Source organism: Kickxella alabastrina, assembly GCF_025024165.1.
Source record: "Kickxella alabastrina strain RSA 675 chromosome Unknown BX661scaffold_67, whole genome shotgun sequence".
In the NCBI taxonomy this organism is placed as follows: Eukaryota; Fungi; Kickxellomycota; class Kickxellomycetes; order Kickxellales; family Kickxellaceae; genus Kickxella; species Kickxella alabastrina.
This window is the reverse complement of record NW_026251538.1, coordinates 20520-32863: the sequence shown is the minus strand read 5'-3', so window position 1 is coordinate 32863 and position 12344 is coordinate 20520. Positions and strand designations below refer to the sequence as shown.

At 44.7% G+C, this 12344-nt stretch overlaps 3 protein-coding genes across 3 annotated transcripts; 1 reads left to right on the top strand and 2 right to left on the bottom strand.

Moving 5' to 3' along the window:
• Positions 1-2454: 2454 nt before the first annotated feature.
• On the bottom strand, positions 2455-3533 carry BX661DRAFT_190402 (uncharacterized protein). The gene is made up of 2 exons (XM_051537645.1): positions 3005-3533; positions 2455-2795 (listed from the first exon to the last, which is right to left on the bottom strand). The coding sequence occupies exons 1-2, from the start codon at positions 3090-3092 to the stop codon at positions 2527-2529; spliced, it is 357 nt and encodes a 118-aa protein (XP_051388506.1). The 5' UTR covers positions 3093-3533; the 3' UTR covers positions 2455-2526.
• Positions 2929-3533, bottom strand: BX661DRAFT_190401 (uncharacterized protein). The gene has a single exon (XM_051537644.1). The coding sequence runs from the start codon at positions 3424-3426 to the stop codon at positions 3169-3171; it is 258 nt and encodes an 85-aa protein (XP_051388505.1). The 5' UTR covers positions 3427-3533; the 3' UTR covers positions 2929-3168.
• A 3245-nt stretch (positions 3534-6778) lies between these two features.
• BX661DRAFT_190398 (uncharacterized protein) lies at positions 6779-7318 on the top strand. The gene has a single exon (XM_051537643.1). The coding sequence runs from the start codon at positions 6926-6928 to the stop codon at positions 7160-7162; it is 237 nt and encodes a 78-aa protein (XP_051388504.1). The 5' UTR covers positions 6779-6925; the 3' UTR covers positions 7163-7318.
• Positions 7319-12344: the final 5026 nt, after the last annotated feature.

The following is a 12344-nucleotide window of genomic DNA, read 5'->3' as shown; positions in this document are numbered from 1 at the left end:
GTTTATCTACACGTTCATAGAACATTCCAATATTCCAACAAAATTCTTTACTGCAATGTATGCACACAAATGGCGTCTCGTCGACCTTATCCAAAAAAACACTGATTATTGCATGCACGCATACGTTGGTTGCAGATAAATTAAATAAAAATATTATATAAATGAGAAAACAAATGTTATATGAGTCAGTCTTTTTTTGCAGGCGGTTGCGCAATTTTATATTTTGTATTTTCAGCTTTATGTTTTATGTTATAAAATGATTTGACACGCAATGATATTTGTCCCAGTCAAAATAGCGTGGTTTGATGCCTAAAAACTATTTTTGAGCAAGCCATATTTTAATTATTTGCGGCATATCAACGTATGTTGTAATAATGGTTGGTTTGCCAATTGTTTGCATTCAAGTCTAATTCAATCAAACATACAAACACATAAACACATATCCAATTAATCAACTGATTGATATATAAGTAGCACAAAAAAACCGATTATTGTTAGCATGAGAGCCGCTGGTTTACAAGCTTGATGCTTATCGCTGTAATTATTTTGCCAATATACATTCACTGAGAACAATTTGGTAATCAAGGGAAATTAATTATGTTTACATTGTTTATTCTTTAAACAAAACTTAGTAAAATAAAACAACTTTTCAAACGTGCTGCGCCAAGGCAATGGATCAGGCGAATGCGTTGCTTTTTGTAGTATACAAGCATGCGGGCCTAAAAATTTACTTTGGTTTGGTCGTCAAACACTCAAATAAGTGGTGATAATAGCCCTCAGTTTTGAAAGCCCTGTTGCATCTAGTGCAAACCATTGAATCTAACTGCATTATAAGTTTCTAAATACTTTTTGCGGCGAAAATAAGACGTAGAAAGGTTATAGTAAGCGTTATACTCAAAATTTAAAAATATGGAAGTGGATGTTGAGGTCGAGAATCGCGAAACAGGTTTTCACCTACATGCTGATTGATAGGACGCTAATTGGATCATGCAGGCGTAAATTAGGGAGGCATTACATTGATGTCCAAACATGCTCCCCATTTTGCAATGCACACGCATGAGCGTACACACACAAAAACCACAACATTGACTTGCCAAGATACCGGTCTGCTCGCAGAAGATCCAGTTCTCACCAGCGGAGCGCACAATTGGAAATGTGCACAACAAAGGCGATGAGGCACATGTATAAGATGAGGCCAGCCCTAGCAGTATTTTAGAAACATTAGTAATAAAACCTTTTATAAAATCACCCCTACCTTTTAACACTAGACACTAGTGCTCCTCACACCCCCTTACTATAACAGTTGTAAAAATGATAGAAATAGAGAATTCACGACGCCAATTTCCATATTTATATTTTTTTTTCAAAACTAAGCACTTTGCAAAAATATTTTCTCAATTGAAAAAATTGCATGTACGTTTATTCATCATCCGCTTATGGTCATTTGATATTCATTTTACCATTACAATCATACAATAAATAAAGTGATGTCACTAGTATGCCTATTGCAACAATAAAAAATGGAACTATCAAATGGCATCTTGCAGGTAATGATATTCAAATGACAAACTGTGGTAAGCAATATCTCAAGTGAATATTTGTAAATTTATTAAAAATAGTTTTATAGATTGAACTTGATCAGGGATGGGTGATTATTGATGTTGCTGCCCGATATTTTGAGCTCCAGCAACCGCAATGGGCAGTTTTATTAAGCCATTTTAATAGCTGCTATTTTGTGCACTGGGTATGTGTGGACAAACTATTTATTTATTACTATGTTTTAATCTAATAAAGTAACCTAACCGCTGTATGTCATTTTTATTTATAGTTTCCGAAAAATACTTAAGGCTGTTGTGCTGGGATATTGAGAAACAACCACATTAGTAATCAGGTGCGTTTGGTTAGACATTCAACTGGAAATACTTAAATAGCAGTCAAAAATATGGACGTAATAATCACTTTCGTTTTTGAACGATGCGTTGCATTTACTGCATACGTGCGGGTCGGAATCCATTATGTTTATAAATATATGAACGCGTATAAAATGTATAGATTAAACATTAGTAAAGTAAAAGGGATTATAAATATGAGACAGTCGTTTTTTCATATAGATGATCGCCAGGTGCTACAACTTTTTCAACCGACTAAAGGTTGTTGGGAAAACGCTAAATCCGAATTTTCATTGTTTTCACACTTATTTAACATTTGCAAAGTCATCACAATAGTGTGATCGCGCTATTGTAAAATATCGACAATTTATTGGTTGTATTACGACAATGTATGTTTTCAAATCCCAAGTTGAATGCAGACAGACAATATGGAAACGGAAATTCCTTGTTTGCTGATTTTCTGGGCAAAAATTTAAATAAAAAAAGCCACACAAATTGCATATATTTAAAAATAATGATATGAAAAAAGCGTGACATAATATTATTTCTTTTGTGCAAATTAGCGCACACATTAAATATAGTCCGACGTTAATTCTGGCCATTATTATTGACTGGACATGATTCTATTAACCCTTTTTTAGTTTTTGTGCTCTTCTTTGTCCCCGCTGCAACAACAAGGGCAGAGAAACTGGTTGACCTTTTTGAAGCAGCCCAGAAAAACCATAAAGCACGCTACACCCAGTCCGCACCCAATTGCAGCCCACATAATGGTTGTTCCAGAGATTTTGTTTCCCGTGTCTGTAGGGCTACCAGTTTCAGCTACCTGTGTTTGTGTTATGGAGTTGAAACCATCAACGGCGCGCCTTTCGTAGATTGTATGAATGGCTGGATAGCCCATGACAGCAACTACAAATGACATGAGAAGCGCGAGTGTGGTGTGTAGGGTCGACATGGTTGTGTGAATAATAAAGATATTTGATTAGTATTGAATAAAAATTTTAATGCTAATGAGAATAAATAATATAGAAGCAAGAGATGATTTTCGCATCAATGTAAAAACAAAAACTGACCGTGTTGTCTTGGCCCTTTGAAAAAAAGTCGCACATTTTACTCACCTTTTTTATACGCTTTGCAAAAAGTAAAATACAAAGCAAAGAAATAGAAGAAAGCTACAAACACACACTCACATTTACACTTACACATGCGACAAGCCTTAATATTTCTTTGATACTATCGAAAATATTGTCCGCCTGCCTGTATTAGCGCTTATTATTCCCATCTACTTGTTAATGTTGGCAGCCTTTTTGCGGCTATAGCGAGAGATCAGGAATGTGACACCAAATGAAAGAAGAAGAAGACCCAAGATGACAGCAACAGTGACTCCGGCTATTAGCCCAGCACTGACATCATTCGTTGAATTGGATTTATTTTCAGCGCTGTCGACAATGACGCGCCTGTAGAGACCTGTCGGGTAATTTATGGCAGTAGCAACTGCCAATGCAAAATTCAACGCGATGATGAAAAGAAACTTGAACATATTGTTTGGCTGATGTGCGTATATATTGCTAAAAGTGTATATTAAATAAAACCGAGGTGAAGTGAAGTGAGCATAGCGTTGGACACTCGAGTGGTGGTATTACTTATGTTTTGGCCAAATGAAGTATGTAAAATTAATTGCGCGTTGACTGCAGCATGTCGTCGTCGTCTTTTCTGTTCTTTAATATGCGCGCATGTCATTGTGTGCGTTTTGTAGCTCAGCGAGTGTAAAGCAAAAAATAGCAAGTCTTTCTTTCTAACCCCCAATTTTTTTACATTTATGCTTCAATGGTTGAAATAAACAAAGAGTAGTGAATGAAGTCTCGTTTACATTTATTTTTCAATTAATTTACATGTGCGCGTACATGTCCTGCAGCCGCTTCTCGTTGTGCTTTTGGATGTCTGCGCGCCTCAGCTTGCTGGCAGCAGTGAGCATGCCGTTTTCGGGCGTCCACAGCTCGGGGTCGATGAGAATGCTGGCAAGCAGCTCCTGTTTGCGGAGGTTGTTCTGGCGCGCGGCGGCCGCCAGGTCGTCGTAAACCAACCCGACAAAGTCAGGGTTAGTAGCTAGCTCAGCGGCGGACCCATACGCAATGCCGGCCTCGGCAGCCCAGTGCGCAATAGAAGCCGAGTCCATGTTGACAATGGCACATGGCCGAGTCATCCGCGCGTCGGCGCAGACGCAGATGTTGCTGACATACTTTGAGTTGCTGTACGCGGACTCGAGCGCCTCAAGCGCAATGTACTCGCCATGGGCCAGCTTGACAAGGTTCTTCTTGCGGTCAACAATGGCCAGCTGGCCCAGCGGCGTCCACTCGCCAATGTCGCCGGTCTTAAGCCAACCGTCCTTGGTCAGCACCTCCTGCGTCATGTCGCGGTTGTTCAGGTAACCCTGGAATACCGACGGCCCGCGCACCCAGATTTCGCCGCGCCCGTCGCGAGCAAAGTAGCCGTTCTCGGGCACATCTACCAGCTTTATTTCGACCGATGGCACCGGCGGGCCGATGTTGCCTAGCGTGACGTCGCCGGGCACCTGCACAGACACAAGCCCGCTGGCCTCACTCAGGCCGTACCCGTGGAGCATCGGGCAGATAGTCGCGGCAATGAACTTCTGCACGTGCTGGTTGATCTGCGCGCCGCCGGTGATTGCAATCTTCAGGTGGCTGCCTGTGCCCTGGCGTGTCTGGCGGAATACCACGCGGTCGAGCAGCCCCGTGGGCAGCCCATAGTACGTCAGCCACGTCTTGAGCTCGACGGCGCCGTGGAAGATCTGCTGCACTGCCCACGGGCGGCGCACCACCTGGCGCAGGATGCTGGCGCGCATCGTGTTCCACACCTGCGGCACGCCCAGCATGACCGCCGGCTGCAGCGTCCGGAGGTCGCCCAGGCAGCCCTCGACATTGTCCTCGGTTAGCGTGCGCGGCGTGCCGTAGCCAATGCGGATACCCGAGTACAGGCAGTACGTCTCGACGAAGAACGCAAGCACGTGGGAAAGCGGCAGGTACGACAGCACGCGGTCGGCCTCGTAGTCGATGCACTCGGGCACCAGCTCGTGGATGGCACCGCAGATTGCCAGCAGCCCGCCGTGCGCAACCAGCACGCCCTTGGGCGGGCCCGTCGTGCCGCTGGTGTACATGACCAGCGCCGTGTCGCCACGCCCAGCCACACGCAGGTCGCGCGGATGCTGCCGCCCGAGCTGCTGCAGCTCGGCGATCTCAAGCACCCGGAATCTGCCCCGCACGCGCTCGAGCGCCGCCTCGGCCGCCTTGGGCATCCCGTAAAAGTCGCTGTAGTACACAATGGCCGTGACTGTGCGCAGCCGGCTGCCAATGCGGTCCAGCACTGGCATCTGGTCGGCCTTGACAAACGCCACGCGCGCCTCGGCCTCGTTCATCGCGTGCACAACGCCCTCGTCGCCCAGCGTATCGTACGCGGTGACTACCTGCATAGCCTGCGAGTAGCACGACAGCATGCACAGCGTCCATTCGCGCGACGTCGGCGCGTAGATTGCCACGCGCGCGCCTGCCAAGCCACCGGCAATGTGCGCGAGCCCTGCGCCCATCTCGCGGGTGAGCTGCGCTATTTCGCGGTATGTCATCCACTCGTAGTCGCTCAGGCGGAAATAACTCCATTTCTTGCCCGAGCCCTCGCCGCCGCTGCTGCCGGGGCTTGTGCGCTCGCTGATGCCCAGCACGCGCCGCCGCCCCATTGTTGTCTTATCGGGCTCCTGTCCAAGCCGGTACAGCAGGGCATCGTACACAGTGCCCACATTGGGCGGTGCGCAGTCTGTTAGCCCCCGCTCGATGGTCGACGGGTATCTGTGCACGGGCGTCTCGCTGCTGTCGCTGGCGCCGCCGCTGCGGGGCATACATAAGGAGTATAGTTTGTTTAGCATATTAGAAAGGTGGTAATGGAATAGTAAGTACAAACGCATGCGAGTGAATACACCCGAAGAAAAATTATGAATATGTGGGGAAGAGATACAGAAATCGGCCAAGCTGGGCCTGGGGCGGCCTGTCATGTATTTGCTCCCATCATTGCGGACCCCCCATTTGGGTATGTTCTAGGCTGCTTGCTTTGATGGCTAAGATACTGAGCAGGGGACAAAGCAAGGGGGGAGGGGGACTATCGCGAACTACAGAAACCAAAAAAGGCATGGACAAGCAGAAGCAGGAGTGGGGGTGAAGGGAAATGTGGGCACTGATTGCTGTCTTGGAACAACCAAGATTTGATTAATTACTTAATCGGGGTGGTTTGAATAATCAATAATCACCTGCAACTTGTATGTTTGCGGTTGGCGTTATTGTGTGGCTGTCGTTTAATTTTTTTTGCGGAATCCATAATGCCATTGATATTGAACAACAAACCAGTGTGAGACGTGGTTGGCGCTGGGAATCAACCAAGCATGTTGCACGGACGGGGAGGGGGGGCACAACCAAGCCACGGCTATAGTCATAGACGTCAGCACTACACATGTGGGGATTCAATGAGGGTGGCCGCGTAGATCCATTCTTCTATTGGTGCCAGCGGGTACAGATCCAAATCCCAAAAGAAACTCGTGTTGGTAACACTTTTGTATTGACAATTATCGCAACACCATTTCATTTGCTCTCGCAATTATTGTCAATTTAACAGCAGCAGGCAGAGCTACATGCCCACGCCCTATTTCTTCTGACATTTGTTTTATTGTGGCATTGCAAAGAAGCAGACAAAGACGGAATGCTGATTGACTGTGCGAGCGTACCTCCCAGTCAACAAAAAATGCACATGTATGCTGACTTTATTTTTACACCGCCGTTGTAAATTCCTGATGAAGCATTTTCTTTACTTGCAGTGCTCATTACAACTATGGATTAGTATGTTGGTAAATACAAATAAATAGGGCGCCGTTTGCTCGTTGTTTTTGTATTTCTCTTAAACATACTAACCCTGTTATATTCAATTCCGCCACTTTATTTTTTCCTTTTGCCCAAGCATTAATTTTTTGTTTTCTAATAACCATGCATTCCCCACAACTCCTTAGCTGCATGCTAATTTCATTTGCACTTGGCACAATTGCTGCGCTGCCCACGGACAAGCTGACATTGGCGCCGCAGATATCCAGACGGGATTTAACACAGGAGAGCCGGGACAATCACTTGGTCGCAATTACCGCGCTTGTAGGATTTCTTGTTGGAATCAAGGTTTCAAAGTTTCTGTTCAATTCTATTAAATTCTGTATCGACGCGTTCACATAATGAAAGTATCTAAAAATGGACAAACGCTTAAGAAAATCCAATTCCGAGCAGTTCCAAGAAACCATTATGCACTTTGGATTTTTTTAATTTCAGCGACTCGTTTGCTTAGGCACCCGAAGAGACAAAGCTGGGGCTTTCTGTGTGTGTAGAAACAAACAAAACATGTTTTTTTAGACATTTTTTTTACAAATTATTTTTGGCTTTCCCTTACAATTAAAACATTTTCTCTTCTGTCCTTTGTGCAATTCCAGTTGTCTTTACAAAAAAACTTGTTTAGAAAGGCCCCTGTCCGTCACACTCGAAAACAAATACTGGCTTGCTTTGTAGGCGCATCCAGCTGCCATTCCTTTTAATTGGCGCGCCAAATCCTGTGCCCCCTTCTATTTGTAATTTTTTGGGAGGGGTTAGAAAGAAAAAGGTACCGCCGTTCCTTAGCCTATCTAAAAATAGGTCATTTGGGATACCACACCACACATTTCGACTACAATTATATATAATAAAAACATTTTTTAAGTGTAGCAGGATATCTTTTAAATTGGTATAAAAGGAACCATCTGGACCCTGGAATTTCAAAATACAAAATCATTACGACAATCATCACTCCCATCCGCCTCTCATCACAACTCTCATTCGCATCTCTTGCATTTTGTATTTTGCATAATCTTTATTCCTACATTTCACGCTTTCAAAAAAAAAAAAAAGAATTATCTGCACATATCCTCTCCCTTCCATATTTTCAACACTTTTCTTTGGACTTTTTTTCTAAATCGACTTGCACTTTATATAGTTCATCTCGTTTATTGACTTTTAGCAGCAAAAATCTCACTTTTTTACTTTACTTCATATACTCAACTTTACAGCTCTACAGCTCAAACTCTATAAACTAACCTTGGTTTTTCTTTTCACTTTTCACTTTTCAAATTTAACTGCCGCAATCTATATACTTGGCTCTAGGACAAAACAAAATTTTACTTTTTTACTTGAATTTACTTCTCATCTTTTTCTCACTCGCTCTCAGTTTTAAGACAAATCATTTTTCATTTTTTTTACTTGACGTTATCTCACTTAACTTTTTCACACACACACACACACTCTCTCTCTCTCTCTCTCTCTCTCGGTTTTAAGACATAAATCAGTTTTCATTTTTACCTGACTTCTTTATCTTACTGAATTAGTTATCTATCTTTTTCTCGGATTTTAAACGCCAACGCCCAAAATCTATACCCCTCATCTCACTTCATTTCAATCCATATATCAATCCGTTTTGAAAACATTAAAACAATAGCTACAACTCTCTATTGTTTACATTTTTTGCACTTATCCCTACACGTTTTTACCTTACCCTACATTACTTTTCAAACTTTAAAAACAGCAACCTTGTAGCTTCACTCATTTATAACCTTTTATCTTCAGCCCTCTCAACTTTATCTGATTTTTACACTCGCTTGTCTCTGGAACACCACATCAATTTGTACACATCCTAAACTTACCAATAATGTTTAACTTCAACTCGTTCATAATATTACTAATGTTCATGTTTGGTTTTGCTTATGCACTTCCCACTGACTACGAGCCTCCTATAATAACAAATCAGTTCTCCAGACGCCAAATGTCTGACGACACCCGCGACAATTACCTGATGGCACTTGTAGGACTTGTCGGCGCTTTAGTGGCCTTCAAAGTTGCGCGATTCTTATTAGCATTATTAAATTACTTTACTTGCTGGATCAAATGAAGTAAATAGTATTGTTTTTATATATTTTCGTTTTTTTACATAAAAAATAAAGTTTTCTTTCATGTTTAAAATTTATAAAAAAAAGTTTTGCCATTGAATTATCATTACTCTGCTTGTTGACACTTTCTTTACCACATATTTTCCTTATCGGAAAAGCCGCAATAAAATATAGTGTGGATATTGTATTATGAAAAATAGATTGTATTAATTTTAACGGCTCTAATCGCGGCTGTAATTGAGTTCACCCGAAGGCTGGTGCACATCCTGTTCAGAGGTGGGCACCGATTTGTATGTACGCTGCGAGCTCCATCCGTACCAGACGATGGTCACAAAGCCCACGATGGCAGACAAAATGCAGCCCGCCAGGGCACCCTTCGCCTTGCTCGTCCAGCCTAGAGGGTACAAGTAGGGACCATCGGGCGCGCCCTCCAGATCGAGTCCGCTGCGACCGGCGGCATTTCCCGAGGTCGGGATACCAGCCAAAGCGCACTGGTCAATGATCTGCTGCGGCACCTTGATGCGCTCCTGCATGAGATCGGGGGCCTCAATGATGACCATATTGAGGCCGCCCTCAATATGCCACTCAATATGGCAATGGAACAGCCATGCTCCCGGGTTGTCGGCACGGAAGCGCAACACAACATACTCCATGCTCGGAATGGTGACAGTGTCGCGACGGCTGGGAGCGGTCTTGGGACGTGGGTTGTACGTCGAGTCATAGGGCGCCGGGCCGCGCTCGATCAGCTGGAAGTGGTGACCGTGCAGGTGGAAGGGGTGGTTACCGGCATCAAAGTTGTTGACAATAAGCTGAACTTCCTGCATGTGCTTGACGACATGCGCGTTGGTCTGCGGGCCGTAAATGGCGGGGTTGAAGATGTCCTCGTCGGCGGTCAGCGCCGTGAACATCGAGGGCACCTTGGGCATGACGTAGGTGATGTTGTTGAACGTACCATGGTTCAGCGCGTCAGTGTACTGGTTGAAGTACACGTCCAGGTTGTAGGTGACATCAAAGCCCAGAGCAGCCTCCTTCTTGTACGGCACCAGATCAATGTCTCTGAACGGCGACCAGTCGATCTCGTCGTCGCGCTTGATGGGCGCATCAGCAGCGTACTCAATGATACCGGTCGAGTTGTAGTTGAGGTCATCGGGGAGGGAATCAAACATGTCAGTGTCCATGTCGGCGTGGAAGATAAAGTTGTTATCAGCCGTCTCCAGGGCAGTCACCAAAATCGATGTGCGCTGGGCGACAGACAGAATGACGTTGCCGACCTCGTGCTCTTCGGTGTCAACACCGTCAACCTCGATGACACGCATTTTGTGGCCCTCGATCGAGAAATGGAACATGGACAGCGCAGACATGTTGATCAGGCGGATACGGTACGTCTTGCCAGGCGTAAATTTGAGCTTATACAGCTCATCGCCGCCGACTCTGCCGATCAGCGCGCCGTTGGGAACGGGCTCAGCGCCACCGGGGTTCTTCCAGCTCAAAAAGTCCTTCAGCAGGCCCGCAGCACCGTCATGGTACCAGTCTTCGAGCGTCAGAACCACGTCCTCGTCGTACTTATGCGGCTCCTCGGGGTTGTGCAGAATCAGCGGTGCGCGGATACCATCGACGTACTGCGCGCTGAAATGCGCGTGAATCCAGTACGTACCGGTCTGGATAATCGGAATACGGTAGGTCATGTTGCCGCCAGGGGGGATACCGCACTGCGTGACCATGTACGGTCCGTCCATGTAGTTGGTGCCGTTCTGATACATGCCGTGAGCGTGCAGCGTGGTCGGCGTGTCCAGCGAGTTGCGCGTCTCAATGACCAGTGTGTCGTTCAGCGACACGTGCAGGGGTGGCGGCGGCCATACACCGTTGACGCCAATGACTTGACGCTCCAGCTTGCCGTCTGGGTTAGCTGTGACATAGCCGATGTCCCAGTAGTATGTGACGTCCTTGGCGACCGCCGCAGCGGCCAGCACAAGGCCTGCTAGCGACTTGAAGAGCATCTTGTTTTAAATGAGATAAAACCGAATAAAGCGCGTCTAAAGTATTTTGTGGCCTTGACTAAATGTCAATAATATTAAAGACTAAATAATATGTAGGTGAGGAAATGAGTAATAAAGAAATTAGGCGATGTTGTTGGTTGGAGACAAAGGAGAAAAGAGTGTAATAATAATAACACGGGCGTGTGTAAACTAGCTGCTCGGATCCACAAAAAAATACGATGTGTAAAAGTAAGCAGAGTCAATACAACGAAAGGCTATACGAACTTTGCTTTCAAGCAACAAAAACAACAGTAAATTAAAAAAGTAATATTGAAAACAATAAATTGCCGGTTGATGGTTGTATCCTCAAGAGCAAGTTAAAAGAGTAAAAATAAAATAAAATACTGACAGGGAGAGAGACGGTGGGCCAGCGGCGACTTTGGCTTTATACTCGCGAGACAACGAGAGTAAAAAAAGTTTTGAGCGTTCGTTATGAATAAGGATAAACGATCGTGCGCTCCCGAAAAAAATGAATCGGTAATTTGAGCAGGCGTGCTTAGCGAGAAAAACAATGGATAAGCAATGTTTTTTTCCTCAGTCATTTGACAAGCGCAGTGAATTTGACACTGGCCCCGTCGACATTTTTTACGCATATCTTTTACCTATGCGTAAAGTGTATAATGTCGCAACGGAGAACACCAAAACCCGCAAGAAAGCGCTTTATCTTTTGCCCGTTCCCTCGCCTAACCCCCATCCAAAAAAACCAAAGAAAGCGATTGTTCCCTTGGACACTCCTCATCAGATATGCTGTGCCCTTCAATCCGGCCGGTCAGTCGGTCGTGTCATCGGAGGGAAAGTGCATCGTATATTTTCGGACTTACCGCCAACGAGTTTGTATTTCTTTATATCTATGACCGCTTGCTAAATTCTGCAGTTAATTTTCTATTTCAAGACATCAACTGTAGTGAATATCTTATGTTTGCGCGAATGGAATTGCGTGGATTCGCATGAGCACGCTCGTTTGGTGTTATCTTGTGAGTGCACCGATTGGTCCAGTCGTCAATCAGAAAAAGGCTGTCTGGCCGGAAATTCCTAAAGGAACACATACTTTGTGGAATATTCTTTTTGTTGTTATATGAATTCGAGCATTGGGGATCGGATGTTTAATAAGTTTCAATGATTCGGGCGAGTATACAATGCAGCTCGCAATTTCATGTGTCAAAATATGCGAGCATAAAATCGAGTGAAATAAATGACTCGCTGTTTTTTTGGAGCAGAGTAATTATTATTGGCCTAACGGATGTGGCTTTGTGCCATCTTTTTCGCGCAATATCTGATCCTAGCTGAATAAATAAATTTTGCAATAACGCCATCCCAAATTGGCGGCTTTCAATTACAAAAATGGATTTGTGAGAAGAATACAAGCATTTTGATGTTTCGATTTGGAATAATAATCAACCCCCCCCCCCCCCC

Coding starts and splice junctions, on each gene's coding strand:
- BX661DRAFT_190402 (XM_051537645.1), bottom strand. CDS start 3,092: ATGTGTAAGTGTAAATGTGAGTGTGTGTTTGTAGCTTTCTTCTATTTC. Junction 2,796..3,004: donor TTGCAAAGCGTATAAAAAAG/GTGAGTAAAATG, acceptor TGTCATTTGTAG/TTGCTGTCATGGGCTATCCA.
- BX661DRAFT_190401 (XM_051537644.1), bottom strand. CDS start 3,426: ATGTTCAAGTTTCTTTTCATCATCGCGTTGAATTTTGCATTGGCAGTT.
- BX661DRAFT_190398 (XM_051537643.1), top strand. CDS start 6,926: ATGCATTCCCCACAACTCCTTAGCTGCATGCTAATTTCATTTGCACTT.